Source organism: Coregonus lavaretus (assembly GCF_964263955.1).
Source record: "Coregonus lavaretus genome assembly, chromosome: 9".
In the NCBI taxonomy this organism is placed as follows: Eukaryota; Metazoa; Chordata; class Actinopteri; order Salmoniformes; family Salmonidae; genus Coregonus; species Coregonus lavaretus.
The window spans coordinates 28,343,818-28,371,010 of NC_139996.1; the positions used below are offsets into that span (position 1 = coordinate 28,343,818).

General features: G+C 45.2%; 1 protein-coding gene across 2 annotated transcripts; it reads left to right on the top strand.

The window, feature by feature from the left end:
• Positions 1-25,230, top strand: LOC311134416 (protein FAM107B-like). 2 transcript variants are annotated; one of them, XR_014613690.1, is made up of 5 exons: positions 9-151; positions 18,355-18,529; positions 21,590-21,746; positions 23,746-24,506; positions 24,810-25,230. XR_014613690.1 is itself a non-coding variant. In XM_084168093.1 (4 exons), the coding sequence occupies exons 2-4, from the start codon at positions 18,402-18,404 to the stop codon at positions 23,863-23,865; spliced, it is 405 nt and encodes a 134-aa protein (XP_084024219.1). In that variant the 5' UTR covers positions 1-151; positions 18,355-18,401; the 3' UTR covers positions 23,866-25,230. The 2 variants fall into 2 exon arrangements, 1 of the variants encoding a protein (XP_084024219.1); XM_084168093.1 differs by having other exon boundaries at positions 1-151; positions 23,746-25,230.
• Positions 25,231-27,193: the final 1,963 nt, after the last annotated feature.

The window sequence follows — 27,193 nt, forward strand, 5'->3', positions numbered from 1 at the left end:
AGTTGAACAGTTTCGAAGGAGAAAAGCAGAATAGCAGACACACCTAAACGGAGAAGTGATCTGGAGACGCACTAATGTGGCTCAAAACCACTTTGTCCTTTTAATTATTAAACTAGTCCAGTTGGAGAAGTAGCATCGGGATCGAGTTTAGGTAGGTGTGTGTGTGTGTGTGTGTGTGCGCGCTTTTTTGTTCTGTCTGTGAGCTCACAGGACACAAAGCAGTGCGTCTGCTTAAACTATAACCTATCCATCGGGCCGCGTGTAGTGCTCGATATATAATAATCTAGTTGTGTTTAATAGTCTAAAAACAAAGCCGCGCAGATAAGTATTGTATTGGAGGCTATAGAAAAAAACTGAAACTCGGGGCTCATTGTCGCTTCAGAAGCGCATGTTGTTTCGCTTACCAACGGGACAGTGAAGAAAGAAGCAGCAGAGATTTAGAATCAGATGGTTGTTTCGACCATCTGTCTACCTCTATCAATCCTTACAAACTTGAGGACGTTTAACCAATGAGTTTATGGAACATGTTTATTGAAATCTTATGAAGCAATGTGTGTGAGTGGTTTTCTCTACTTTTTTGATATCGACAGATAGGCCTACAGGCTACATATTGTTACTGAAGTGGGCTAAGCTTCTGCTCTATCAGGTAGGTGCCTTTTGTTAGTTTGGAGTTGGATAGCTGAAGTCTGAGTGATCAACTGTTTATGAGGTTGTGTGTGTCCCAGTGTTTGACAGCATCATATAGACAGGCCATGATGAACTGCTCTGCTGGCTGAAACACTGGCCTGTCACTGTCAACCAGAAAGACACTGTGTGTGTGTGTGTGTGTGTGTGTGTGTGTGCAGTCAGTAATAACATATAGCCAAGGCTCCTTCTGACAGCTACAGTAGTCAAACTCTAACCATACTCAACCCAGACATATCTCATATCTACCAGACAGAAGTGAAGCAAGGTTTAGTGCATACGGGAGAGATTCAATCTCGAGGTCCATAAAGTATTCTACAGATAATAGTTGGAATTGACCACGGAACCCATAACCACATCTCACGTGCAATGTTAAGTCTGTCAGGATAGTCTATAGTTTAAGTAAACAAGTTGTTGGGTCACAGAGGAAATAATTGTCTTGAGTAATTTCTCTGAAGTTCACTTCCAGTAATCAGGGTCTGTCAGAGAGCTAGAGGGGAGAAATAGGGATAAAGAGTGAGCAAGAGAGAAGGAGATGGGAGAGATGAGTGAAAGATATTAATAATTGAAAGGAAGAATATGAATGAGTGAGTTGCACTGTGTTCTAGAGCAGAGAGAGTGAGTGAGTGTGGAAGAGAGGAAAGTCCCAACACATGTGGTAGTCATTTAGAAGAGAGTTAGCTTTACATCTGTTTTCTGATCTTTGAACTACCCCCGCCTTTTCTCTCTTTTTCGCTCTCTATCTTGCCCTCGCTTCCCCTGATCATGCTCTTTCTTTGTTCATCATGTTTCCCGTATGGGACACACACACACACTGGTAGGGTTCTCCATGGAATGCAGACATATCATCCCCAGTGATATCAGGATATACATTACCAACTGCAGCGTGCAGCAATACGCCACAAAGAAATGTCTGTCTCAGGTATTCTGGAATGGAATGTGTCCCTGTCTCAGGTATTCTGGAATGGAATTTGTCCATATCTCAGGTATTCTAGAATGTAATGTGTCCCTGTCTCAGGTATTCTGGAATGGAATTTGTCCATGTCTCAGAATGCACATGTGTTTAGGGCCCTCTAGGTATATACTGTACATCAATCAGTGTGTAAAATGTCTCTGTGCTGCTGTGCGGTTGGAGTAGGACAACCATGTTCATTAGTCAGCAGACTATCCTGAGCAGACCTACAGTGCCTTGCAAAAGTATTCATCCCCCTTGGCGTTTTTCCTATTTTGTTGCATTACAACCTGTAATTTAAATTGATTTTTATTTGGATTTCATGTAATGGACATACACAAAATAGTCCAAATTGGTGAAGTGAAATGAAAAAAATAACTTGTTTCATAGAATTCAAAAAAATTAATAACGGAAAAGTGGTGCGTGCATATGTATTCACCCCCTTTGCTATGAAGCCCCTAAATAAGATCTGGTGCAACCAATTACCTTCAGAAGTCACATAATTAGTTAAATAAAGTCCACCTGTGTGCAATCTAAGTGTCACATGATCTGTCACATGATCTCCGTATATATACACCTGTTCTGAAAGGCCCCAGTGTCTGCAACACCACTAAGCAAGGGGCACCACCAAGCAAGGGGCACCACCAAGCAAGCGGCACCATGAAGACCAAGGAGCTCTCCAAACAGGTCAGGGACAAAGTTGTGGAGAAGTACAGATCAGGGTTGGGTTATAAAAAAATATCTGAAACTTTGAACATCCCACGGAGCACCATTAAATCCATTATTTAAAAAATTGAAAGAATATGGCACCACAACAAACCTGCCAAGAGAGGGCTGCCCACCAAAACTCAGGGATCAGGCAAAGAGGGCATTAATCAGAGAAGCAACAAAGAGACCAAAGATAACCCTGAAGGAGCTGCAAAGCTCCACAGCGGAGATTGGAGTCCATAGGACCACTTTAAGCCATACACTCCACAGAGCTGGGCTTTACGGAAGAGTGGCCGGAAAAAAGCCATTGCTTAAAGACAAAAATAAGCAAACATGTTTGGTGTTCGCCAAAAGGCATGTGGGAGACTCCCCAAACATATGGAAGAAGGTACTCTGGTCAGATGAGACTAAAATTGAGCTTTTTGGCCATCAAGGAAAACGCTATGTCTGGCGCAAACCCAACACCTCTCATCAACCCGAGAACACCATCCCCACAGTAAAGCATGGTGGTGGCAGCATTATGCTTTGGGGATGTTTTTCATCGGCAGGGACTGGGAAACTGGTCAGAATTGAAGGAATGATGGATGGCGCTAAATACAGGGAAATTCTTGAGGGAAACCTGTTTCAGTCTTCCAGAGATTTGAGTCTGGGACGGAGGTTCACCTTCCAGCAGGACAATGACCCTAAGCATACTGCTAAAGCAACACTTGAGTGGTTTAAGGGGAAACATTTAAATGTCTTTGAATGGCCTAGTCAAAGCCCAGACCTCAATCCAATTGATAATCTGTGGTTTGACTTAAAGATTGCTGTACACAAGCGGAACCCATCCAACTTGAAGGTGCTGGAGCAGTTTTGCCTTGAAGAATGGGCAAAGATCCCAGTGGCTAGATATGCCAAGCTTATAGAGACATACCCCAAGAGACTTGCAGCTGTGATTGCTGCAAAAGGTGGCTCTACAAAGTATTGACTTTGGGGGGGGGGTGAATAGTTATGCATGATCAAATTTTCTGTTTTTTTTTTTTTTTCTTGTTTGTTTCACAATAAAAAATATTTTGCATCTTCAAAGTGGTAGGCATGTTGTGTAAATCAAATGATACAACCCCCCCAAAAATCCATTTAAATTCCAGGTTGTAAGGCAACAAAATAGGAAAAATGCCAAGTGGGGTGAATCCTTTCGCAAGCCACATATCTCCCTCTAGCTCTCTCTCTGTCTTGTTCTCTCTCTCGTGTTCTCTCTCTCTCTCTCTCTGATTTAGTTTCCACTAACCTCCTCTCATATGATTAGTATTTATGAGCAGGAAAGTCTACCTTGTTGCTTATGTCTCTTCATCTGTGTGTGTAAGTCTGGGTCTGCGCATGTGTGTTTGTATCTTTATCTCTATCAGAGTGTGTGTGTGTCTGTCCGTCTACTGTAAGTGCAGTGTGTGTGTGAGTCTCTGCTCTCTTTGTTTGCAGTAGGGATCTTCATGCTATGGCAGCCCCTCTCTGCACTTCCATTGAAATCTTCCTGATCTGATACAAATAACTGGTCTTTTAGGGCTTGATCTGTCTCAGACGACTCCACTAGAGTTGGAGGTTGTGAGTCTGATTGCCACGTTCCACTTACTGTATATATTTGTCTTGGATAAAATCATCTGATCATGTCATAATAAAGACTTGTCTTTGTTATGTGCTGAACAGCCACTGTTTCACTGACAGTAGATCACTGTGCTGTATCTGATCTGGATCTCTGTGTATAGGCTAGGCTAGTCTACATAAGATACAGTGCAGATGCAAAGATTGGTAACATAATGATGGTTTGTGTTGTTGGTGCCGTCATTCTGTTACCAAACTTTGCATATGTACTGTTCTTCAAGAAAATGTGTTTTTGTAAAATGTTCTGTGTAAATTGTTAAAAGTAGTCCTTGTGCATAGAGTTGTATGGTGTGTTAAAGTTTGAAATCAGCTTAATTCCTTTACCATGGAATTGCCCATAACCTATAAGCCACGATGAAATGCTTCATGCAATGATGAAGTGATAGAACCCTAGAACAAAAAGGATTTATTTACACCATGCTGGCACTATGGTTGTCATGGATGTGCATTATGGCAGCACGGTGGGGGAGATCTCTCCCCTTCCCTCTGTGTGGACTAGACCTGATGTTAGAGCTGAGGGCTGGAGGTGGTCACACACCTGGAACATGTTTTACTCTCTCTTTCTGCCCTACAAATGGTGTTCAGTAACATCCATACAACAAAAGATGGGGCCATATAGCATGTGCTTACACACATACACACCAACACAGTTTTATTATTACGTATTCATACACTACCTCTCTGAATAATGTTTATGGCATGGAACAAAGACACGAATGCATGCACACACACACACACATACACACACACACACACACACACAGCTTCTCTATGGCTCTGCATTGATTTCCCTTCGTTAGGGCCAGGAGCCTCAATCAGAATAAAGTACCATTACTGCATCAGCCACTCTGTATTTAAAAGAAAATAGGTTTTGCACACACACACACAATCACAAACACACAGACACACAGAGAGACAGAGATACTTTAAAAGATCCCCTCCCAACAGTAAGAGAGATTGTCAGGCTAAAGGATACAGGAGATTGGGAGTCTGAGCTACATTCATTAGATTAAGACCTAGGCTGAATCATATGATAAGACATATGATCCTGTATTATTCAACACACACACACACACACACACACACACACACACACACACACACACACACACAGTCTTTGTTCAGAATGGAGGTACATGACCGCATTACTGTACTCTTTGAGGTCAGTCGGAAACTAAAGTCACCGAGTAGGCCAACTAACTAACTGTCCATAGTTAGTATAATGGGCAAGAGTTTCAGAGCCGTAATTGATGTATATTGAAAATTACTTGTTGACAAAAAGGATAGAAAAACATTTTTTTCTGTGTATTGTGTGTTACTACATTACAACTCCTGATTTGTGCTGCAATTTAGACAACAACAAAACACAAAAGAGAACAAAGATACTGTATGATGATAACTACTATTAGTCTGCTTTTGGGACACCTGGTTGTTTGGTGACCAATGTGTTCAATTAGTGTTTGTTTTTGTGTATCATTACCCTGTTGTGTGTGTGTGTGTGTGTTTGGTGCCCCTGTGGTGCATGTGTATGTGTATCCGTCTGTCTCTATCTGTTAGAGTATCAATCATGTTGCTAACGGTAACAGTTGTTGTTGTTGCTGTTTTTTGCAGCAGCATGTAAACAAAGGAGACCTAATCCGCACTACCATACCCTCCATCCAATCAGGGTTTAGCTCACAATAAGAGATCTGCAGGGGTCTGACTGTCTGTTCTAACGGTGTGTGCATCTGTTGAAGTAAGGTCATTCCTCCTCGCAGTGCTGTCTGACCTGAAGTGAAGAGATATGGTTGGTCAGATATACCTTGAGCATTCCTATGTACGCACGTGTTGGTGCCAGCTGTGAGGGGGTATATGTGACCCATAGAGCTGTCATTGTGTCAGGGGGACAGGAGAGAGGGACAGCTGTCACCCAAAACAGCCCCCTCTACCCCACCCCCATCATCTGTGAGGCAGGTGTCCGTCAGGGGTGTGTGTGTGTGTGTCTGGGGGCAGGGGGTATGAACAGGCTTTGATTTCCCCTTGTCTGTCTGGAGGACAGGACAGGTGTATGATATGGTTAGTTACACAGCCATCTGTGTCTATCCTCTGTTCTCTGAGGTGTGTACTGTATGTGGGTGTGGGCGTGCGCCAGTATTACAATAGTTCTGCAGGTTCATCACATTCCGATGGCAGGACTCAAACTGATGCCTCTGCTCTTTCAATGAGCCCCATTCACTCTTTATTCTACCTCTCACCCTGCCAGTCACAACGTGTGTGAGTGTGTGTATGATAACACAAGCCTCTCCTTGAAAAATAACCCTTAACAATGGGGGAGGAACATGACTTCACTTTTCCCTCACAGTATATCTATTTTGTGTCTAACTAAGAGATAGGCTAAAGCTCATGGCTAAATACCACACTCAATGCCTCAGAAAATCTGTTGAATTGAACTAAAACAGACGGTTTATCTTGACAGGCTTCAGAGATACATTGGGTTTTAATATAGAACTGGGACCAGCTAGTTGGTTAGTTAGGTAGCTAGCTAGTTGGGTTGGTTAGTTACTTAGTATGAAACAGATAAAGCTCCTGTACAGATAGAGTACACATTAAGTGGAGCCATCTCACAGTACAGTGTGGAGATTGCCCCACAGGAAGATGCCTGGGTGTGGCAGAGAGAGTGAGAGAACATCTCTGTGCAGATAGGTTTATGAACAAAGCTACATAATAATAAATAATAATAAGCTATTTAGCAGATGCTTTTATCCAAAGCGACTTACAGTCATGTGCGCATACATTTTTACGTATGGGTGGTCCCGGGGATCGAACCCACTACCCTGGCGTTACAAGCGCCATGCTCTACCAATTGAGCTACAGAGGACCACATATATCCTTGCTTATAAACCCAATGTTGAATTGCATCGAACTAATTATACGTTGGGCAGAAATTAGTGTTTGAATCAGGAAATTTCCTTTCACGACCTCTACAAGCCAGAACGTTAAATAAAAGGACAACATTTGTAATATACTTTACTGGTTCTCCGTGTGGTTGGTCCTTTTGGCGGTAGGAATGTGAGACAGTATTTCCACCGGAAAGTATAATTACATAATGTGCACAAGATGAAAATACATGTACTAGACACATGCATAGTTGTAGAACACATGCACATGTTTACATGGTTCTGCTCATGCTTCAGGTGATAGAAATCTGAACACACTACCAGCCTTTGAAAAGTTGATGTAATTATACTTTTTTTGTGGATATATTGTCTCACATTCCTACCACCAAAAGGACCAACTGCACGGACAACCGGTAAAGTATGTTAAAATATCATTTGATTAAATGTTCTGGCTTGTAGAGGTCGTGAAAGGAAACTTTCCTGATTCAAATGCTAATTTCTGCCCGACGTAGAATTGAATCCTAACTCGACCCGCTCGTAACTGATTCAGCCCTCTAATGAGGGCTGTACACTTTGTTGTACACTCTGACCATGGCAAGTTAAATGCTTAGGTCATGGTTGGGAAATGCTGCTGTTGCACTTTCACTTCCCAGCAAAGACTAGTTTGCACAAGCTGCAATGGACAAGAACTGTGTACTTGAGGAAATCAACATTCTCTGTGCCCGTAGACATGATTTTGTGGTGTGTCTCTTGGCTGGTAGCTGTAATGCTAAATCCCTCAGTGGTAGGCTGACACTGATAGGGTGTGTTGTACTTGGGCTGTCTCACTGTTTTCACTATTCCCTGAGGAGTGACATCAGGGCTGATTAGAGTTCACAAACGTTCCATTTGGGTGTTTCACTGTTTCAGTATTCCCAGTGTTATGATGTTACAGCCTTACAGGGCTCCTCCTAGGGAACTGAAGTGACGTTTGTAGTTGAGTTCACATTCCTAGTGTCTGACACAGAGCACGCCTGACATGACTCACTCAGCTCTATGTGGATGTGTGTTCTGAGAAACGTCTGATGTATAGAACCCCACCTCATATTGACATCATCCAGTGTGTGTGTGTGTGGGGGGGGGGGAGATCTCCCAGCAGTCATTCAGGGAAGAGACTCTAAAATTCCAGGCCTCTCCTCAGCCCCCTCTATTCCAGCTCTGGGACCTGAAATACTAACCAGACCTCAGCCACCCTAAACTAATTCTGGGTGGATGTGCTTCGTGTGGGGACCTGAGTGAGAAACAACATCTGAGCTGCTAAACGTCACTGGTCCACATATTCCTCCTTTCCCCCTCCTCCTCCTCATCTCTCCTCTGTCAGTTAGAAGGCTGTATATCTCTGTCTTTTTCTCAGGGTTTTCTTCATGGCTAAATGTGTGTGTTGTGTGGGGCAGGGGGTCATTTCTCTCTCCCGCTCCCTCTCTCTCACTCTGAGGGCATCAGAACTACATGGACAAAGAGAATGGGTTTCTCTCAACCTCCGACCTCGCAAGAAGCAAGTGTAATTTCCCATCATTTAGATTATTTTAGTCTATTAAATCATCTCACAACTTCCACTCAACTGTCATTTTTCCATAATCACCATGGTGACCAGTCATCACTCACAAACTTGACACCAGGCCAACAACAGAAAGTTTGTGTGTGCATGCGTGAGAGTCTGTTGAAGCTCAGTCCCAATGAAGGGCAACCAGTGCTGATGCAATAGCCTAGTGCAGCACTCTGACTGTCATTCAATTAGCCCTAATGCAGCCTGCAAGGGTACATTTTACATTTTAGTCATTTAGCAGACACTCTTATCCAGAGCGACTTACAGGAGCAATTAGGGTTAAGTGCCTTGCTCAAGGGCACATCGACAGATTTTTCACCTAGTCGGCTCGGGGATTAGAACCAGCGACCTTTCGGTTACTGGCACAACGCTCTTAACCACTAAGCTACCTGCCGCCCCAGGTAGTCTCAGGGACGCACACGCACACCTCCCTTATACACACACACACACACACCTCCCTTATACATACACACACCTCCCTTATACACACACACATCTCCCTTATACACACACACATCTCCCTTATACACACACCTCCCTTATACACACACCTCCCTTATACACACACCTCCCTTATACACACATCTCCTTTATACACACACCTCCTTTATACACACACCTCCCTTATACACACACACACACCTCCCTTATACACACACACCTTTCTTTATACACACACACACCTCCCTTATACACACACACACCTCCTTTATACACACACCTCCTTTATACACACACACACCTCCTTTATACACACACACACACCTCCTTTATACACACACACACCTCCTTTATACACACACACCTCCTTTATACACACACACACACCTCCCTTACACACACACACCTCCTTTATACACACACACACACCTCCCTTACACACACACCTCCTTTATACACACACACACCTCCCTTACACACACACCTCCTTTATACACACACACACCTCCCTTACACACACCTCCTTTATACAGACACACACCTCCCTTACACACACACCTCCTTTACACACACCTCCTTTATACACACACCTCCTTTATACACACACTCACACCATCATTCCCTCCCTTCCTCCCTCTTTGCCTCTTAGACATACAAACACAAGTGGACACCCAATCAGAAAGTACTCACCCATTAGTTCACTCATTAGTATTGCTTTGAGATGTTGTCAGCCTCTGATTGTAATGAATGGGCTAGTTACGCTCTCTTTCTCCCTGTCTCTATCTCTCTTTGTTTATTTTTACCTTTCACCCCTCTCTCCCACCCGCTGGTTTCACAGTGTCACTCACACACAGGATGTGAGGTCATAGTCCCGTAGAGGTCGTGGTAGGGGCGACATGGAAAGAGTAAACAAGAAGATGAAGACTGCAGTTTGACTCCTCTCCTCTCCTGTGTGGGTAGTACAGTGTCCTCTGACCATATGACAGTGTGTTTGCAGAGTGTTAGTTCCTCTGTGTTGAGGTTGTCAGGGATAACTGGAGACTCATTGGGAGAATCTCAATTGCATACTCCTCTCATCCTCTCTACTCACCTTCTGCTCTAAACCCATTGGATGAGAAAGCCAGAGGTCCCGCCCCTCTGACCTTCTCCTCCAATGGGTTTTGAGAAGGAGAGAGAATGCGAGGAGTATGCAATTGAGATTCTCCCATAAAAGCCATCTGGTTCCTACACCTATAAAAATGAAGGAGCTGTTTTAATTAGGATGCCTGGAATAGCAGGAAGTGCACTCCTGAAAAGTAATATACACACACACATCCACACACACACACGCTGTTGAAAGCTGTTTATATTTCCTTTTGCCTATAAATGGTGATTGGGTCTTGGTGTTGACAGACATGTCCCACAGGATAAGATGGGAGGGTGTGTGTGTATGTGTGTATATACTCCCCGAAGGATTCCTCTGGGGAGTATGACCACACAGACGTTTGAGTGACCAACCAGATGGGAAAGAAAGGACAGAGCTCTCTGTGACAGTATTGTAGTGAGCAAGTTTGGTGGCAGTATGTCACACCTCTCTGAATGTCTGTCTGTCCCAGGCAAGAAAGGAGAGGAATTGTCTCCATACTCTAAAATGACTTCCTTCCCTTGTATTATTTTTAAAAACCACAGGTAGATTTTCAGAACTATGTTTTCACCATTCAGGTCGCGTCTAATAATTGATCACGAAGAAAGGGAGATGAGGATAGTCAAAGCCACTTTAGACTATTGAGATGTAGCCCGTCAGGGACTAGAGGGGATAGGGGGTGAGCCTTGGCCCTTTCAACTCCCTATGTCACTTCCTTTTCCCCTGAGGCGAGGAGGTGGAAGTGGCACCAGATGTGTTAAGCGAACGGATGCTTTCTTAACACCCCCCACCTGCTTGCTCCACTACCCACCGCTGCTCACACTTACGGTTATTGCTTTTGATGTACACAATCAGCACATGCACACACACTGCACAGACACGCATACACACAGCATGCATGAACACACACACACTGTCACGGTTTCGGCCGAGGCGGCTCCTCCTCCTTGTTCGGGCAGGTTTCGCCGGTCGTCGTCTCCGGAGTTCTAGCTGCCACCGCTCGATGTTTCGTGTTTGTTTGGTTTTGTCTGTTAGTCACACCTGTTTTGTGTTAGGTCTCGTTTAGCACCCTATTTAGTTTCCTTGTTGTTAGGTTTGTGTTGTGTGTGATTGTTCGTGTCGTGGTTGCGCTACCTGTTACGGTACGCTATTTTTCCGTAGTTTCCTCCTTGTTGTTAGGAGAGTTTTACGCACCTTTGTGTGCGCTTGCATTACGCCTGTGTGCGTCTTTTTTGCCTCCGGGCTGTTGTGGATTATTTTGTGCTAAGTAAAGTCGTGTTGGACTTACCCTCTGCTGCCTGCGCCTGATTCCACACCACACCTATACACAGCACCTTGACAGAATCACACACCAATAGATGGAATCAGCAGGAGCACCCGTCGACCCCATGGAGGAGCGTCTCCTTGGACACGAGCACCGGATCAACCGTATCGGGCACGCCTTGGAGGGCGTCATGGACACCCTTCGTCGATGGGAGACCAGCGGGGTTCCCATAGCCCCACCTATCGCACCATCACCTTCACCACCGGACAACCAGCCCGTCCATCGACCGGAACCCAGTGGGATTCGGCTCTCGCTCCCGAGGGCGTACGACGGCACCGCTGCCGGGTGTCAGGGGTTCCTCCTACAAGTGGAGCTCTACATTGCCACCATACACCCGGCGCCCTCGGGATACGAGAGCGTTTCCGCCCTCATCTCCTGTCTCACCGGCAAGGCGTTGGAGTGGGCCAACGCTGAGTGGAGGGGAATAGACGCCGCCACCGTCACCTATGCGGAGTTCTCCCGTCGCTTCCGTGCGGTCTTCGACCATCCACCAGAGGGGAGAGCGGCGGGGGAACGTCTATTCCACCTCCGACAGGGGATGAGGAGCGCTCAGGCGTTCGCGCTGGAGTTCCGGACTCTAGCGGCTGATGCGGGGTGGAATGAGAGGGCCCTCATAGACCACTTCCGATGTAGCCTTCGGGAGGACGTCCGCAGGGAGTTAGCCTGCAGGGACAGTACACTAACATTTGACCAGCTGGTGGACATGGCCATCCGACTGGACAACCTGCTGGCAACCCGCGGACGTCCCAGGTGGGGGCCCCCCATTCCACCCTCCAGCGCCTCCGAGCAGTGTCCGATGGAGCTTGGAGGTGCTGGCGCTAGAGGGAGAAGAGGTAGGAGCCCGAGGGGGGCAGTCTCCTGCACCAAGTGTGGGCGCGGAGGGCACACCGCGGCTGGGTGCTGGGGAGGGTCCCCTGGTGAGGGAGAGAGCCGGTCGTACAGTGGGGAGTCCACCCAGGTGAGTAGGCGCCCTACTTACCCAGAGCTTTCTGTCATTCACATTACCTTACCTGTTTGTTTCCCACAGGTTGCACCTCGGTCCCAGCATAAGGCGCTAGTCGATTCAGGCGCAGCTGGGAATTTTGTAGACCGGAGATTCTGTATTAAGTTAGGGATTCCCCTCCTTCCAGTCGACAAACCCTTTCCTGTACATGCCCTAGATAGTCGTCCGTTAGGATCTGGGTTGATTGGGGAGGTCACAGCGCCACTTAGGATGAGGACGCAGGGGGGTCATGAGGAGACGATTCAACTCTATCTTATCGACTCTCCTGCGTATCCGGTGGTACTGGGGCTTCCCTGGTTGATGACCCATGATCCTACTATTTCGTGGCGAGAGAAAGCTCTTAAAGGGTGGTCTGCTCAGTGTGAGGGGTTATGTCTGGGTGTTTCCGTAGGGGCGACCTCGGTGGAGAGTCCGAACCAGATGCCAGCACTGCACATTCCTCCTGAGTATGAGGATTTGGCGCTCGTGTTCAGTAAGACCAGAGCGGCACAGTTGCCACCTCATAGACAAGGGGATTGTGCGATAGACCTCCAGACAGGAGCAGCGCTTCCGCGGAGCCATGTGTATCCTTTGTCACAGGAGGAGAAAAAGGCAATGGAGACTTACATTGCCGAGTCCCTGAGACAGGGATACATACGGGCCTCCACTTCTCCCGCGTCCTCGAGCTTCTTTTTTATGAAGAAAAAGGATGGAGGTTTGCGTCCGTGTATTGATTACCGCGGTCTCAATCAGGTGACGGTGAAGTACAGCTATCCACTTCCTCTGATTGGGACCATGACGGAGTCCTTACACGGGGCAAGGTTCTTCACAAAATTGGATCTCAGGAGCGCATATAACTTGGTGCGCATTAGGGAGGGCGATGAGTGGAAGACAGCATTTAGTACTACATCCGGCCATTACGAGTATCTCGTCATGCCATATGGGTTAATGAATGCTCCATCAGTCTTCCAATCGTTTGTAGACGAACTTTTCCGGGACATGCAGGCGCAGGGAGTAGTGGTGTACATAGATGATATTCTTGTGTACAGTGCTACTCGGGCCGAGCATGTAGCCCTGGTGCGCAGGGTATTGAGGAGACTGTTGGAGCATGACCTGTATGTCAAAGCTGAGAAATGTCTGTTCTTCCAGGAGTCAGTTTCCTTTTTGGGTTACCAGTTGTCTGCGTCGGGGGTGAGAATGGAGGTGGACCGAGTGTCCGCCGTGCGTAATTGGCAAACCCCAACTACGGTTAAAGAGGTGCAGCGGTTCTTGGATTTTGCGAATTACTACCGGAGGTTTATCCGGGGTTTTGGACAGGTGGCAGCTCCCATAACGTCTCTGCTGAAGGGGGGTCCGGTGCGCTTGCAGTGGTCAGCTGAGGCGGACAGGGCCTTTGGGAGACTGAAGGACCTGTTTACCTCGGCCCCGGTGTTGGCGCACCCGGATCCCACTTTACCCTTCCAAGTTGAGGTGGACGCGTCTGAGGCCGGTATCGGGGCAGTTCTTTCTCAACGATCCGGTACACCACCTAAGCTCCGCCCCTGTGCTTTTTATTCTAAGAAGCTCAGTCCGGCGGAGCGGAATTATGACGTAGGGGACAGGGAGCTGTTAGCCGTGGTACAGGCCCTAAAGGTGTGGAGGCATTGGCTTGAGGGGGCTCAGCACCCTTTCCTCATTCTGACCGACCATCGTAACCTGGAGTACATTCGGGCAGCTAGGAGACTGAATCCTCGCCAGGCTCGATGGACTATGTTTCTCGCCCGGTTTGTGTTCAAGATCACTTACATCCCTGGGTCCCAGAACGGGAAGGCAGATGCTCTGTCCCGTCGGTATGACACGGAGGAGAGGTGCGTGGAGTCCATTCCCATACTACCGGAGTCTTGTCTGGTGGCACCGGTGGTGTGGGAGGTCGATGCGGAGATCGAGCGGGCGTTACGCACCGAGCCTAGTCCTCCCCAGTGTCCGGTGGGTCGGGTGTACGTCCCGCTCGAGGTCCGGGATCGGCTGATTTATTGGGCTCACACGTCCCCCTCCTCTGGACATCCGGGTATTGGCCGGACGGTGCACTGCCTTAGTACGAAGTACTGGTGGCCAACGTTAGCCAGGGATGTGAGGGTTTATGTTTCCTCCTGCTCAGTATGTGCCCAGTGTAAGGCGCCCAGACACTTGCCCAGGGGTAAATTACAGCCCCTGCCCGTTCCACAACGACCCTGGTCTCACCTCTCGGTGGATTTTGTTACCGATCTTCCCCCCTCCCAGGGGAATACCACCATCCTGGTCGTTGTGGATCGGTTCTCGAAGGCCTGTCGTCTCCTTCCCCTGCCGGGTCTTCCTACGGCCCTACAGACCGCTGAGGCTCTATTTACTCACGTCTTCCGGCATTACGGGGTGCCCGAGGATATAGTGTCCGATCGAGGCCCCCAGTTTACCTCCAGAGTCTGGAGAGCATTTATGGAACGTTTGGGGGTCTCGGTGAGTCTTACCTCGGGTTACCACCCGGAGAGTAATGGGCAGGTTGAACGAGTCAACCAGGATGTGGGTAGGTTTCTGAGGTCATATTGTCAGGGCCGGCCGGAGGAGTGGGCGAGATATGTGCCCTGGGCCGAGATGGCACAGAACTCTCTCCGCCACTCCTCCACCCAACTAACCCCTTTTCAGTGTGTATTAGGGTACCAGCCGGTTCTGGCACCATGGCATGAGAGCCAGATCGAGGCCCCCGCTGTGGATGAGTGGGTGCGGCGCTCGGAGGAGACGTGGGACGCTGCACACGTCCATCTGCAGCGTGCCATACGTCGACAGAAGACGAGCGCCGACCTACACCGCAGTGAGGGGCCAGTGTACGCACCTGGAGATCGAGTCTGGCTCTCAACCAGAAACCTGCCCCTCCGCCTGCCCTGCCGGAAGCTGGGTCGGCGGTTTGTGGGGCCTTTTAAAGTCCTGAGGAGATTGAACGAGGTGAGTTACAGGTTAGAACTACCTATTGATTACAAGAATATTAACCCCTCGTTCCATGTGTCTCTCCTCAGGCCGGTGGTAGCTGGTCCACTCCAGGACTTTGAGATTGAGGAGACTCCTCCGCCCCCGTTGGACATCGAGGGGGCTCCGGCGTACACGGTTCGGACCATCCTGGATTCGAGACGCCGGATGGGGGGTCTCCAATATCTCGTGGAGTGGGAGGGGTACGGTCCGGAGGAGCGGTGCTGGGTGCCAAGGAGGGACATTCTGGATTCGTCCCTGATGACCGAATTCCATCGTGGTCATCCTACGCGCCCTGCTCCGCGTCCCCCTGGTCGTCCCCGAGGCCGGAGGCGGCGCGCGGCTGGAGCCGCGCGTCAAGGGGGGGGTACTGTCACGGTTTCGGCCGAGGCGGCTCCTCCTCCTTGTTCGGGCAGGTTTCGCCGGTCGTCGTCTCCGGAGTTCTAGCTGCCACCGCTCGATGTTTCGTGTTTGTTTGGTTTTGTCTGTTAGTCACACCTGTTTTGTGTTAGGTCTCGTTTAGCACCCTATTTAGTTTCCTTGTTGTTAGGTTTGTGTTGTGTGTGATTGTTCGTGTCGTGGTTGCGCTACCTGTTACGGTACGCTATTTTTCCGTAGTTTCCTCCTTGTTGTTAGGAGAGTTTTACGCACCTTTGTGTGCGCTTGCATTACGCCTGTGTGCGTCTTTTTTGCCTCCGGGCTGTTGTGGATTATTTTGTGCTAAGTAAAGTCGTGTTGGACTTACCCTCTGCTGCCTGCGCCTGATTCCACACCACACCTATACACAGCACCTTGACACACACACTATTGCCTTCATGTGAAAAACACGGGTTATATTTAATTTATGACAACAAAACGTTTTGTTTTGTACAAGTGCAATGTCTGCACATTTATACCCCCACATGGTGTAAAACGCAATAGTCTCATCTCTCACTTAATGGGATCTAAATAACATATTTCCGTTTTTCTTTGTCGACTGTGCCTCTCTGAGGATGTTACTCTCATGTAAATTATTTATCGACTCTTCCTCTCATGCAAATGCTCAGTACATCTGGCCCTCATCAAGAGAAAACCCCCATTCAAAACATGTGGGAGACATGGTTGTTTATCAATCTCTTTGTTATGTAACTGGCTCTTTGTTATGGTCTTCTCTGGGATGTGAGGCAGCGGCGAGCTCTACTGGTGAGATAGAAGCATTACATCTCCTCAGGTTATTTGTTTTTAATGGTGCATACAGTATTACAGCTACATGCTCGCTGTATCCCAGTGTCAGTGATGTTTTTATTGTTGTTGTACCTTCAACACACAGGCTTACACACAGACTCAACTTTCAATTTATGAAGTTTAGAACTTATGTTTTTTTATTTTTTTATGATGAAGTAGGCTGCAGGACTATATCTCAGATGGGTTGTTTTTGGCCCTTTAGCCTACACTGCACGATGCTGATGATCCATTCTGAGAAATGCTTCTTGTGTCATAGGCTATGAATTGTTCCTGTTACCTAAGTAATGCACACAGTTCTAACATCTCAGAGTACCTTTGTCCTAGGCTACTTATTCATAGAAACACATACACATTGGAATGCAGCCAATTACTCACCTAGCTCACCTTTGAACTCTGAGAAAGAGAATAGCTTGTTGTCGGTTTCTTCATAAATGGAAAGTTGTTTGACGTTTCCAGGGTGTGTGTGTGTGTGTGTGTGTGTGTGTGTGTGTGTGTGTGTGTGTGTGTGTGTGTGTGTGTGTGTGTGTGTGTGTGTGAGAGAGAGAGAGAGGGGAGGGTGTGTGTGAGGAGAGTGTGTGTGTAGTGGGCTGCTATTAGATAATAGTGCATCTCATCAAAGCTCATTCCAACCAGCGGCTCCACTCCCCTCAGTAGGACAGCTGCGTGAACACAGATCAGCAGGAGCTCCTCTGTTTTCTCTTCTCCTCTCCTGTCCAGAGGTCATACTAGGCTACTGATATTACAGTACCACTATTATTATTATTATTATTATTATTATTATTATTATTATTATTATTATTATTATTATTAAATCAATAGTCCAGATGGCGACTATGTGTAGAATACCAGTTTTTCCTCACCTCATGCAGGGTAAGTTGGAGAGTTTGTAAAAATGTGCGTTGTTTGATGAAAATGCCTTCTAGCCGGTCTTATTATGCATATGTTTTACCGATGTAAGTGTATCTCATAACTTTTTATACCTGGCTATGGTAATGAATGGATACTGGATTGGATTTTTGCATGTCTGTGTGGTTACTTTTATCCTGATTGTCAGTAGTTGTGGCGTTATGACGTTATCTGTGTTGGGCTAGCCATATTTCATGTTCTATAATGAGTTTCCAAATACAATGGATTGTCTCCAAGGGGAAAATGGTATTGGACACACAAATCAGCTGTAGGCTGTATAAAATAGATAGAACATCCTACAAATAGGTTACTATCCATACATAGCACTCATTCATTTGGTGGCTGCAGGGAATTGTACTCTGATGATCTGAATAGATTACTAAATGTATGACATGGAAATGTGTAGCCTTTATATTTGGATATTCAAAGCAGTTTGTGAGAATAGGTCATGAGATGAACTCCCTGTTTGATGATTGATGTCTGATTAGCTTAGCAACTAGTATTGTATGTGTGTAATAAAGTAGCCTAATGCAATATCTGTATGGTATTTTAAGTAAAGAATATCCATACAAAGAAGTGGAGATTTGTATATGTTTCTATTGTTGTTCTCAGAGTGGTATTTGAGAGACCTGCAGTGAGAGCAGTCTGTCTGTATGCAGATATTGTTCTCCTTATGGAGGATAGAACATTCCTGTGGTGGAATGGAATGATTATGTAACTCAAGACTCTGCCATCAGTAGTGGGGGTCTTAATGTCTGGGCACAGAAACACACAGTGTCTTAAAACAGCTGCATGTAATTGTGTCTAGTGTGAGGCGTGATTTTAGAATGTGTGTGTGTGTGAGAGAGCTTGAGTGTGTGCTTGTGTAGTTAACCATTACAGTAGTAAATCAATCAAGATGTATAATAAATAACTAATAACATAATGCATCCCCTCAGATCGGTGTGTGGACCCAGGTCTGTCTCTGTCTCTGGGCAGGAGTGTGATGGCTGAGCCGGACTATCTGGAGGGGGACTGTGAGGAGCTGATCAAACCCAAGAAGCTGTTGAACCCAGTCAAGGGCTCCAGAAACCACCAGGACCTCCATCGAGAACTCATGATGAACCAAAAGAGGTGAGGGGACTGGGGGCGACACTGGGGCAACACAACACACACTTCACTTCTCCTTCTTCCCCTCCATTTCTCCTGTTTCTACTGCATTTTCTTTCTCAGTTGTCTATATCCGGGTGATCCTTGTCTTACTCAAAAGAGGGAAACTGTAAACAAGTTTCTATTCATCAATGGAAGATAAACACAATTTTATCTTCCATTGACTGACCCACACAGGGCTTATCACTGTGTTAATGTAGACATAAATCCTGGCCCCTACTGAGGATGGATGAGATCCAAGCCAATGGTGGTTATGAACAGTTTATAACCTTATATTCAACTCAGAATCTTGACTGTGTGATCTATCAGAGGTTTATGATCGCCTACTGTTTCTGTTTGTAATCCATTGTTTACTCGGGGTCAGATAGGTTGTCCTCCATCTATTGGTTAAGATTAGGATAGAGGGTTTAGTCAGCTGATCCTAGCTCTGTTGTTAGGAGTGTGTGACAGCGTTCTACTGCATTGTGTTGCTATGCTATGACATCCTGTATCGGGGGTACCACCGGGGGAGATGCATCACAGTACTGTTATGTAAACCTTAATGCATGAAACTTTAATAAGAACTATTATATAAAACCTTTAGTGCATTCTGCTGTCTCAGAACTATTACGTAAAAACATGCTCTTACTGCACGGAAATGTTCCTCCTGCCCAAACACTTTCAATATTATTATAGCAACACAGAAGCACACAACAATCACAATCTATAACTTTTACAATCTATAACTTGTGTTTCCGGTGAAAAGTTCTGCCTCTGCACTGAGCGGGTGGGTAAAATAAATGGGTGGGTCTTGGTAAATTCAGAATTGTATTTTGTATTTTTTGGGGGGGTTGAATGTTTTTGTAGTACCTTCAGTTGCCACTGGGGAAGATGTAAGTCACAGAATGGACCGTGGCAGCAAATCACACTGGTTATGCGTGAATGCTCATTTGCGTTCATTTGTGACTGTGTGTGCGTGTGTTTGACAGCCTCAGTGCTGAGGCTCAAGTCTTTTCTCATGCTAAATGGACAAATGCCCAAGGCCTTGTTACTAAGCTATATATAAACACACACACACAAACACAGTGTGTACTGTTGACAGATGTTACATCACTGTGCCCTGTCTGTTAGCACGCTGCACAGAACCATGTGGATTATGGACATGAACACAGGGCTCTGGAGTATGGAGGGATGGAGGGAGAGGGGAGAGAGATGGAGGGAGTGGGTTAGGGGTGAAATAGAGATGGACAAGGATTGTGTTTGTGTTATGTGTGTTTCAGTGTTGGTATGAGGTATACATATATATGATTTAGAAGTGATATGAAAGAGGAGATGTTTTGACAGGGTTTTAGTATTCTTTGTGGAGGAGATGAGGGGGAAAATACATAAGAGAGAGGATAGGGGACGAGAGATCCGGAGGAGAAAAGAAGGAGATAATATTATTGAGAGGAGAAGGAGAGGAAGGGGATGGAGAGAAATGTTTGGGGTGTAGCGGAGTAGTGATGATGAGAGAGATGGATGGTTGAGAGAGAGAGATGGATGGAAGGGAACGTTGTGCAAGGAGGATTAGAACACCATACCCCTCAGAGGGTCTCTCACTCTTCTCAACTACCTATGATGTTCTGTCACACATACACGCGCGTGTGCACAGAGAAAAAACGGTTAAAACTGCATCTTTGAGTCTATAATTTAACCTCTTCTGAAATCACTTACTCAGGTCAGGAAGAAAAAAAGTTAAAATGTACAGTGATGGAGGTCAGGCTATATATAACACACACATGCACACCACACACTATTCTATCCTATTAGATATAATCTATTCAGAACACTCATTTACCTTCTCCTGTTTTTGTCCTACTGAACAACCTTTTAAGTTGAAACCAGGGCAATAACGTAATTAGACACTGTATAAATTAAGTAAAAACAAGAGTGTTTCAGCGTTCCGATTTTTAAAAAATATTATGGGAATATTGTAGTCATCTCACTAATAGTTGTTTGTACTCAGATGGCCCACTCCTCTTTCAGATTTAATATCTGAATCATGAAACCCAAACTTTACACAGTAGCATAACAACAAAATGGAAATGCCCGTTTCATTTTTTAATTTATTTTTTAATTTCACCTTTATTTAACCAGGTAAGCCAGTTGAGAACAAGTTCTCATTTACAACTGCGACCTGGCCAAGATAAAGCAAAGCAGTGCGATAAAAACAACAACACAGAGTTACATATGGGGTAAAACAAAACATAAAGTCAAAAAATACAACAGAAAATATATATACAGTGTGTGCAAATGTAGCAAGTTATGGAGGTAAGGCAATAAATAGGCTATAGTGCAAAATAATTACAATTAGTATTAACACTGGAATGATAGATGTTCAAGAGATTATGTGCAAATAGAGATACCGGGGTGCAAATGAGCAAAATAAATAACAATATAGGGATGAAGTAGTTGGGTGGGCTAAATCCAGATGGGCTGTGTACAGGTCCAGTGATCGGCAAGGTGCTCTGACAACTGATGCTTAAAGTTAGTGAGGGAGATAAGAGTCTCCGGAACACATCTCTGGCAGAGGGGACAGCTCAAATCCCTTTTCAGAATTTGGAATGAAAGAAAGGGATAGCTATATTAGGAAAGAGGATGATATGATTTGTAGACAGGCGGATACATTTGATTGATTGATATTCACTAATTGTGTGTCTCAACACTGATCTGTGTGTATGGTCAAGTCAAGACCCGCCGCCATCATACATTTCATCACATAATCTCAATCTCCTAATCCCAATGCCAATTCCTGTCCAGTCCAGCCATGGCCCCCAGCCTGCCTCAGATTACTGGATGTGGGCTAATCTGGGATGGCTCAGCTTTATGTAACTTTCTCTGAAATATGAAGTGATGGATAAATCAATGTAGAACTGCCTGTCTCTGTCCAAGTACAAACTGTAATCAGATCAATGGCTAGTTGTGTTTGTGTCTGTGTAAGTAAAGTGCCTTGTCATTGGCTGTGGAAGAAGTATAATAACATCTGTGATTGGTTGTTTCTCCTAGGGGCCTGGCTCCCCAGAACAAACCGGAGCTCCAGAAGGTTCTGGAGAAGAGGAAGAGAGAGCAAGTTCTCAAGGCTCAGAGGGAGGAGCAGGAGGCCCACACCAAGAGGAGCGACCTGGAGATTGAACTCATGAAGAGACAACAGAAACTAGAACAGGTAGACACACATTCTCTCTCACACACACACACACACAGTGTTACTCATACACACCCAACACTGTAAAGATAGACAGACCGACAGCATTTGAGAAAAGGGAGAGGGAGAGGGCAGTTGGGGATCACACACACACACATGCACACACACACACTAAAATGTACTTGTACTTACATGTACAGTGAGGGAAAAAAGTATTTGATCCCCTGCTGATTTTGTACGTTTGCCCACTGACAAAGACATGATCAGTCTATAATTTTAATGGTAGGTTTATTTGAACAGTGAGAGACAGAATAACAACAAAAAAATCCAGAAAAACGCATGACAAAAATGTTATAAATTGATTTGCATTTTAATGAGGGAAATAAGTATTTGACCCCTCTGCAAAACATGACTTAGTACTTGGTGGCAAAACCCTTGTTAGCAATCACAGAGGTCAGACGTTTCTTGTAGTTGGCCACCAGGTTTGCACACATCTCAGGAGGGATTTTGTCCCACTCCTCTTTGCAGATCTTCTCCAAGTCATTAAGGTTTCGAGGCTGACTTTTGGCAACTCGAACATTCAGCTCCCTCCACAGATTTTCTATGGGATTAAGGTCTGGAGACTGGCTAGGCCACTCCAGGACCTTAATGTGCTTCTTCTTGAGCCACTCCTTTGTTGCCTTGGCCGTGTGTTTTGGGTCATTGTCATGCTGGAATACCCATCCACGACCCATTGTCAATGCCCTGGCTGAGGGAAGGAGGTTCTCACCCAAGATTTGACAGTATATGGCCCCGTCCATCGTCCTTTTGATGCGGTGAAGTTGTCCTGTCCCCTTAGCAGAAAAACATCCCCAAAGCATAATGTTTCCACCTCCATGTGTGACAGTGGGGGCGGCAGGTAGCTTAGTGGGTAAGAGCGTTGTGCCAGTAACCGAAAGGTCGCTGGTTCTAATCCCCGAGCCGACTAGGTGAAAAATCTGTCGATGTGCCCTTAAGCAAGGCACTTAACCCTAATTGCTCCTGTAAGTCGCTCTGGATAAGAGCGTCTGCTAAATGACTAAAATGTAAATGTAAAAATGTGTTCTTGGGGTCATAGGCAGCATTCCTCCTCCTCCAAACACGGCGAGTTGAGTTGATGCCAAAGAGCTCCATTTTGGTCTCATCTGACCACAACACTTTCACCCAGTTCTCCTCTGAATCATTCAGATGTTCATTGGCAAACTTCAGACGGCCCTGTATATGTGCTTTCTTGAGCAGGGGGACCTTGTGGGCGCTGCAGGATTTCAGAGTTTCACGGCGTAGTGTGTTACCAATTGTTTTCTTGGTGACTATGGTCCCAGCTGCCTTGAGATCATTGACAAGATCCTCCCGTGTATTTCTGGGCTGATTCCTCACCATTCTCATGATCATTGCAACTCCACGAGGTGAGATCTTGCATGGAGCCCCAGGCCGAGGGAGATTGACAGTTATTTTGTGTTTCTTCCATTTGTGAATAATCGCACCAACTGTTGTCACCTTCTCACCAAGCTGCTTGGTGATGGTCTTGTAGCCCATTCCAGCCTTGTGTAGGTCTACAATCTTGTCCCTGACATCCTTGGAGAGCTCTTTGGTCTTGGCCATGGTGGAGAGTTTGGAATCTGATTGATTGATTGCTTCTGTGGACAGGTGTCTTTTATACAGGTAACAAGCTGAGATTAGGAGCACTCCCTTTAAGAGTGTGCTCCTAATCTCAGCTCGTTACCTGTATAAAAGACACCTGGGAGCCAGAAATCTTTCTGATTGAGAGGGGTCAAATACTTATTTCCCTCATTAAAATGCAAATCAATTTATAACATTTTTGACATGCGTTTTTCTGGATTGTTTTGTTGTTATTCTGTCTCTCACTGTTCAAATAAACCTACCATTAAAATTATAGACTGATCATTTCTTTGTCAGTGGGCAAACATACAAAATCAGCAGGGGATCAAATAATTTTTTCCCTCACTGTAACCTATCTTACTTCTCTATCTTGTGTGTTAAGCTTGAGCTGGACCAGCAGAAGGATGAGGAGGAGCAGGAGAACACCCCTGAGTTTGTGAAGATGAAGAGCAACCTGAGAAGGACCAAGCAGGAGGCCGATGGGGATGAACTTACCACTTAGGGAGCCACGGGGGGGGGGGGGGGTTGTGTGTGTGGAAAAATAGAAAGCAACTGTGTACTGTTCATAGAGGAATGTTTGTGCATGTGCGAGTGTGTGTGACTGTGTGCAGATTCTATGGCACATGTCATCTGAGGTGGACTTCTTGATTTCTCCGACCCTGTTGAGAAAGACTTAAAGACTACAGACCAATTTGTCTGCCCACTACAGACCAGCAGTACTACATACCTCTTTGTCTGTCCACTACAGTACTCCCCTCACTTCAGCCAGAGAGGAGACTTAGCCACCTGTACTCACCTCAGCCTCTCCACTCAACACATGGACAGAGAGGAGACTTAACACGGACACAAAACACGGAAGATGCTACACGTGAAGGACAGCCAGCCAGTCTTCTGGGGAGGTCTGATGCAGGGACCAACAAAACCGACACAGAGTTTCCATTCCCTCTGTCTCCTGTCTGCCCCTCTTTCTCCTGTCCACCCTTCTCTCCGGCCACAGAAAGCTCTCCTTTATGTTGTTGTTATTGTTGTCGTTGCTTTCATTTTCAGAACCCAGAATGGAAAAGCGGACACTGGATGGACTCTTGAAGCTGTGTTTTGTAAAAATGCCAAATTACTGTGTTGTTATTTATGTTTATGTTTGTAGTATTTTAGCCCCATGTAGGGAGATAGAGACATCTCAGATTAGTTTTACAGCTCAGTGTGTGGAGCCTGAACAGAGGGGTATACTACAAAGTAGGATCAATGAGTTAGCCAGCTAACTTTGATTAACAACCAGAAATAACTTTTGATTTTCTGGTTAATTAAGAAATTCAAATTTTAGATCTGTTTTTGGTTGTTAAGTCAATTAGACCATGCCATTTCAAAAGTATATTTCTAAAAACAATGTAAGTTATTTCAGAATATTTGGGCAAGTTAGCTGGCCAACTCATTGAGCCTGCTTTGTAGTATATCCCTCAGGAGAGGACAAGTGTTTGGTTGTGTGAAAAAAACAACCACCTAGTTTTTATTTTCAACATGCCACTTCTTCAGCTAATGCTATTTGAAGCAATACTATAACTCCCCCAAGTGTGCAAGTGGTCTTTTCTTTCTATAATTATAATAATTCACTTTTTTTTTATGAATAAAAGTGATGTTAAATTAGTCTTATTTCGGATGTGAGGTCGGCAGAGATTATGTCATATACCAGAAAGTAGGTGCACATGGGAGCCAACTGTTCCAATAATTGCATTTGGTTCAATGCTGCGTTTTTGTGCTTCTCTGAATATCTGAAAGTCGGAAACAATCCGACAGGGAATCTCTGGGTATCTCCTCTGTCCCTCTGCAGACCTAACATCATCTTACTTTAAATAAATATAATTTAACTGTTCACACTCCTCTGTGTGTCATTCTTCAAAATGTGCTTATTAAAATATATATTTTTTACGTGTCATTTATCTTGCTGTGTGCGTCGAAGGGGTGTTCACTGCATGCCTGTACACCTCTAGCCTTTAGCTATGTGTTCTTCATGGTATAATCCAAAAAGAAAACACAAAAGAAGGCCAGTTTGATGCATAAAACTTTAGTGAACTATTAACCAAATATTTACTAAAATATTAGAGCAAATCGGCCTATTGAATAATGTTACAGCAGGACGCAATACATAATGCGTAATGCATCATGTAATGTTACTCAATAGGCTAATGATCTGCTCTGTATACATTTTTGTAAATATTTTGTTCATAGTTCACTAAGGTTTTCACTAAGGTCTTCTTTTTTGGATTATACCTGCCATTTAGGCTGTGTTTACACGGGCAGCCGAATTCTGATCTTTTGCCCAATTATTGGCAAAAGAGCTGATCTGATTTGTACATAAACCAATTAGTGGAAAAAGAATCAGAATTGGGCTGCCTATGTAAACGTAGCCAAAAGGCGTCGACATACTAGGTTCGGTTTGCTCCTAGCAGAACTCGGCAAGGCGACGTGAACGTTTGTGCCTCACATACTCCTTTAAAATACCTTCGCATGATAAACGAGAGAAAAAATGCGCCATAGCAACAACATAGTCAGTATACACTTCCTCAAAATAGTTAGAATTAATCTAAGATATATCCAGAAATCTGTGATTAATTTTGACGTTTTTTTCTGAGGAGGTCTTAGGGCTCTATTCAATCCATAAAGCTGAAGCATTACAGATTCCGCGACAGAAATGTAAAGGTAATTTCCGATTGAGCCGACATAGGCAGCATTTACCGTGAATGCAGTTTCCACTAAAGCGGGAACATTGCCTTAAAATGTCAATGAAGTTGTAGAGCTAAACTTCCGCGATGCGGATTGAATAGAGCCCTTAGTCGAGCAATTCTACATCTAACTAAAGACCTGCATGCTCACACCCCCATCCCATGTTCCTTATTGTTTGCCACTTAGCCTTAAATCGTACCAATTTGTTTTTCTCGGTCGCCCATGCTATTTCAATATTTCAATAATAAATCATTAGATTTTTCCATTGTGTTAATGATGGCAGATTGATTATTTTCCAAGTTTTAAATATACGTTTTTTCAAGATGAATGATGAGAAGAGAATCGTCCAGCCCATTGGGTATCTTACTACACCCCCATACAGTGAGGGAAAGAAGAATTTGATCCCTTGCTGATTTTGTACATTTGCCCACTGACAAAGAAATGATCAGCCTATATTTTTAATGGTAGGTTTATTTGAACAGTGAGAGACAGAATAACAACAAAAAAATCCAGAAAAAGGCATGTCAAAAATGTTATAAATTGATTTGCATTTTAATGAGGGAAATAAGTATTTGACCCCCTCTCAATCAGAAAGATTTCTGGCTCCCAGGTGTCTTTTATACAGGTAACGAGCTGAGATTAGGAGCACACTCTTAAAGGGAGTGCTCCTAATCTCAGCTTGTTACCTGTATAAAAGACACCTGTCCACAGAAGCAATCAATCAATCAGATTCCAAACTCTCCAAAGAGCTCTCCAAGGATGTCAGGGACAAGATTGTAGACCTACACAAGGCTGGAATGGGCTACAAGACCATCACCAAGCAGCTTGGTGAGAAGGTGACAACAGTTGGTGCGATTATTCACAAATGGAAGAAACACAAAATAACTGTCAATCTCCCTCGGCCTGGGGCTCCATGCAAGATCTCACCTCGTGGAGTTGCAATGATCATGAGAACGGTGAGGAATCAGCCCAGAACTACACGGAAGGAGCTTGTCAATGATCTCAAGGCAGCTGGGACCATAGTCACCAAGAAAACAATTGGTAACACACTACGCCGTGAAGGACTGAAATCCTGCAGCGCCCGCAAGGTCCCCCTGCTCAAGAAAGCACAT

What these genes read in the sequence shown, in the direction of transcription:
- LOC311134416 (XM_084168093.1), top strand. Translation starts at nt 18,402, where the DNA reads ATGGCTGAGCCGGACTATCTGGAGGGGGACTGTGAGGAGCTGATCAAA. An exon ending in CTCATGATGAACCAAAAGAG is followed by an intron (nt 18,530 to 21,589) that starts GTGAGGGGACTG and finishes TGTTTCTCCTAG; the next exon opens with GGGCCTGGCTCCCCAGAACA. An exon ending in GACAACAGAAACTAGAACAG is followed by an intron (nt 21,747 to 23,745) that starts GTAGACACACAT and finishes TTGTGTGTTAAG; the next exon opens with CTTGAGCTGGACCAGCAGAA.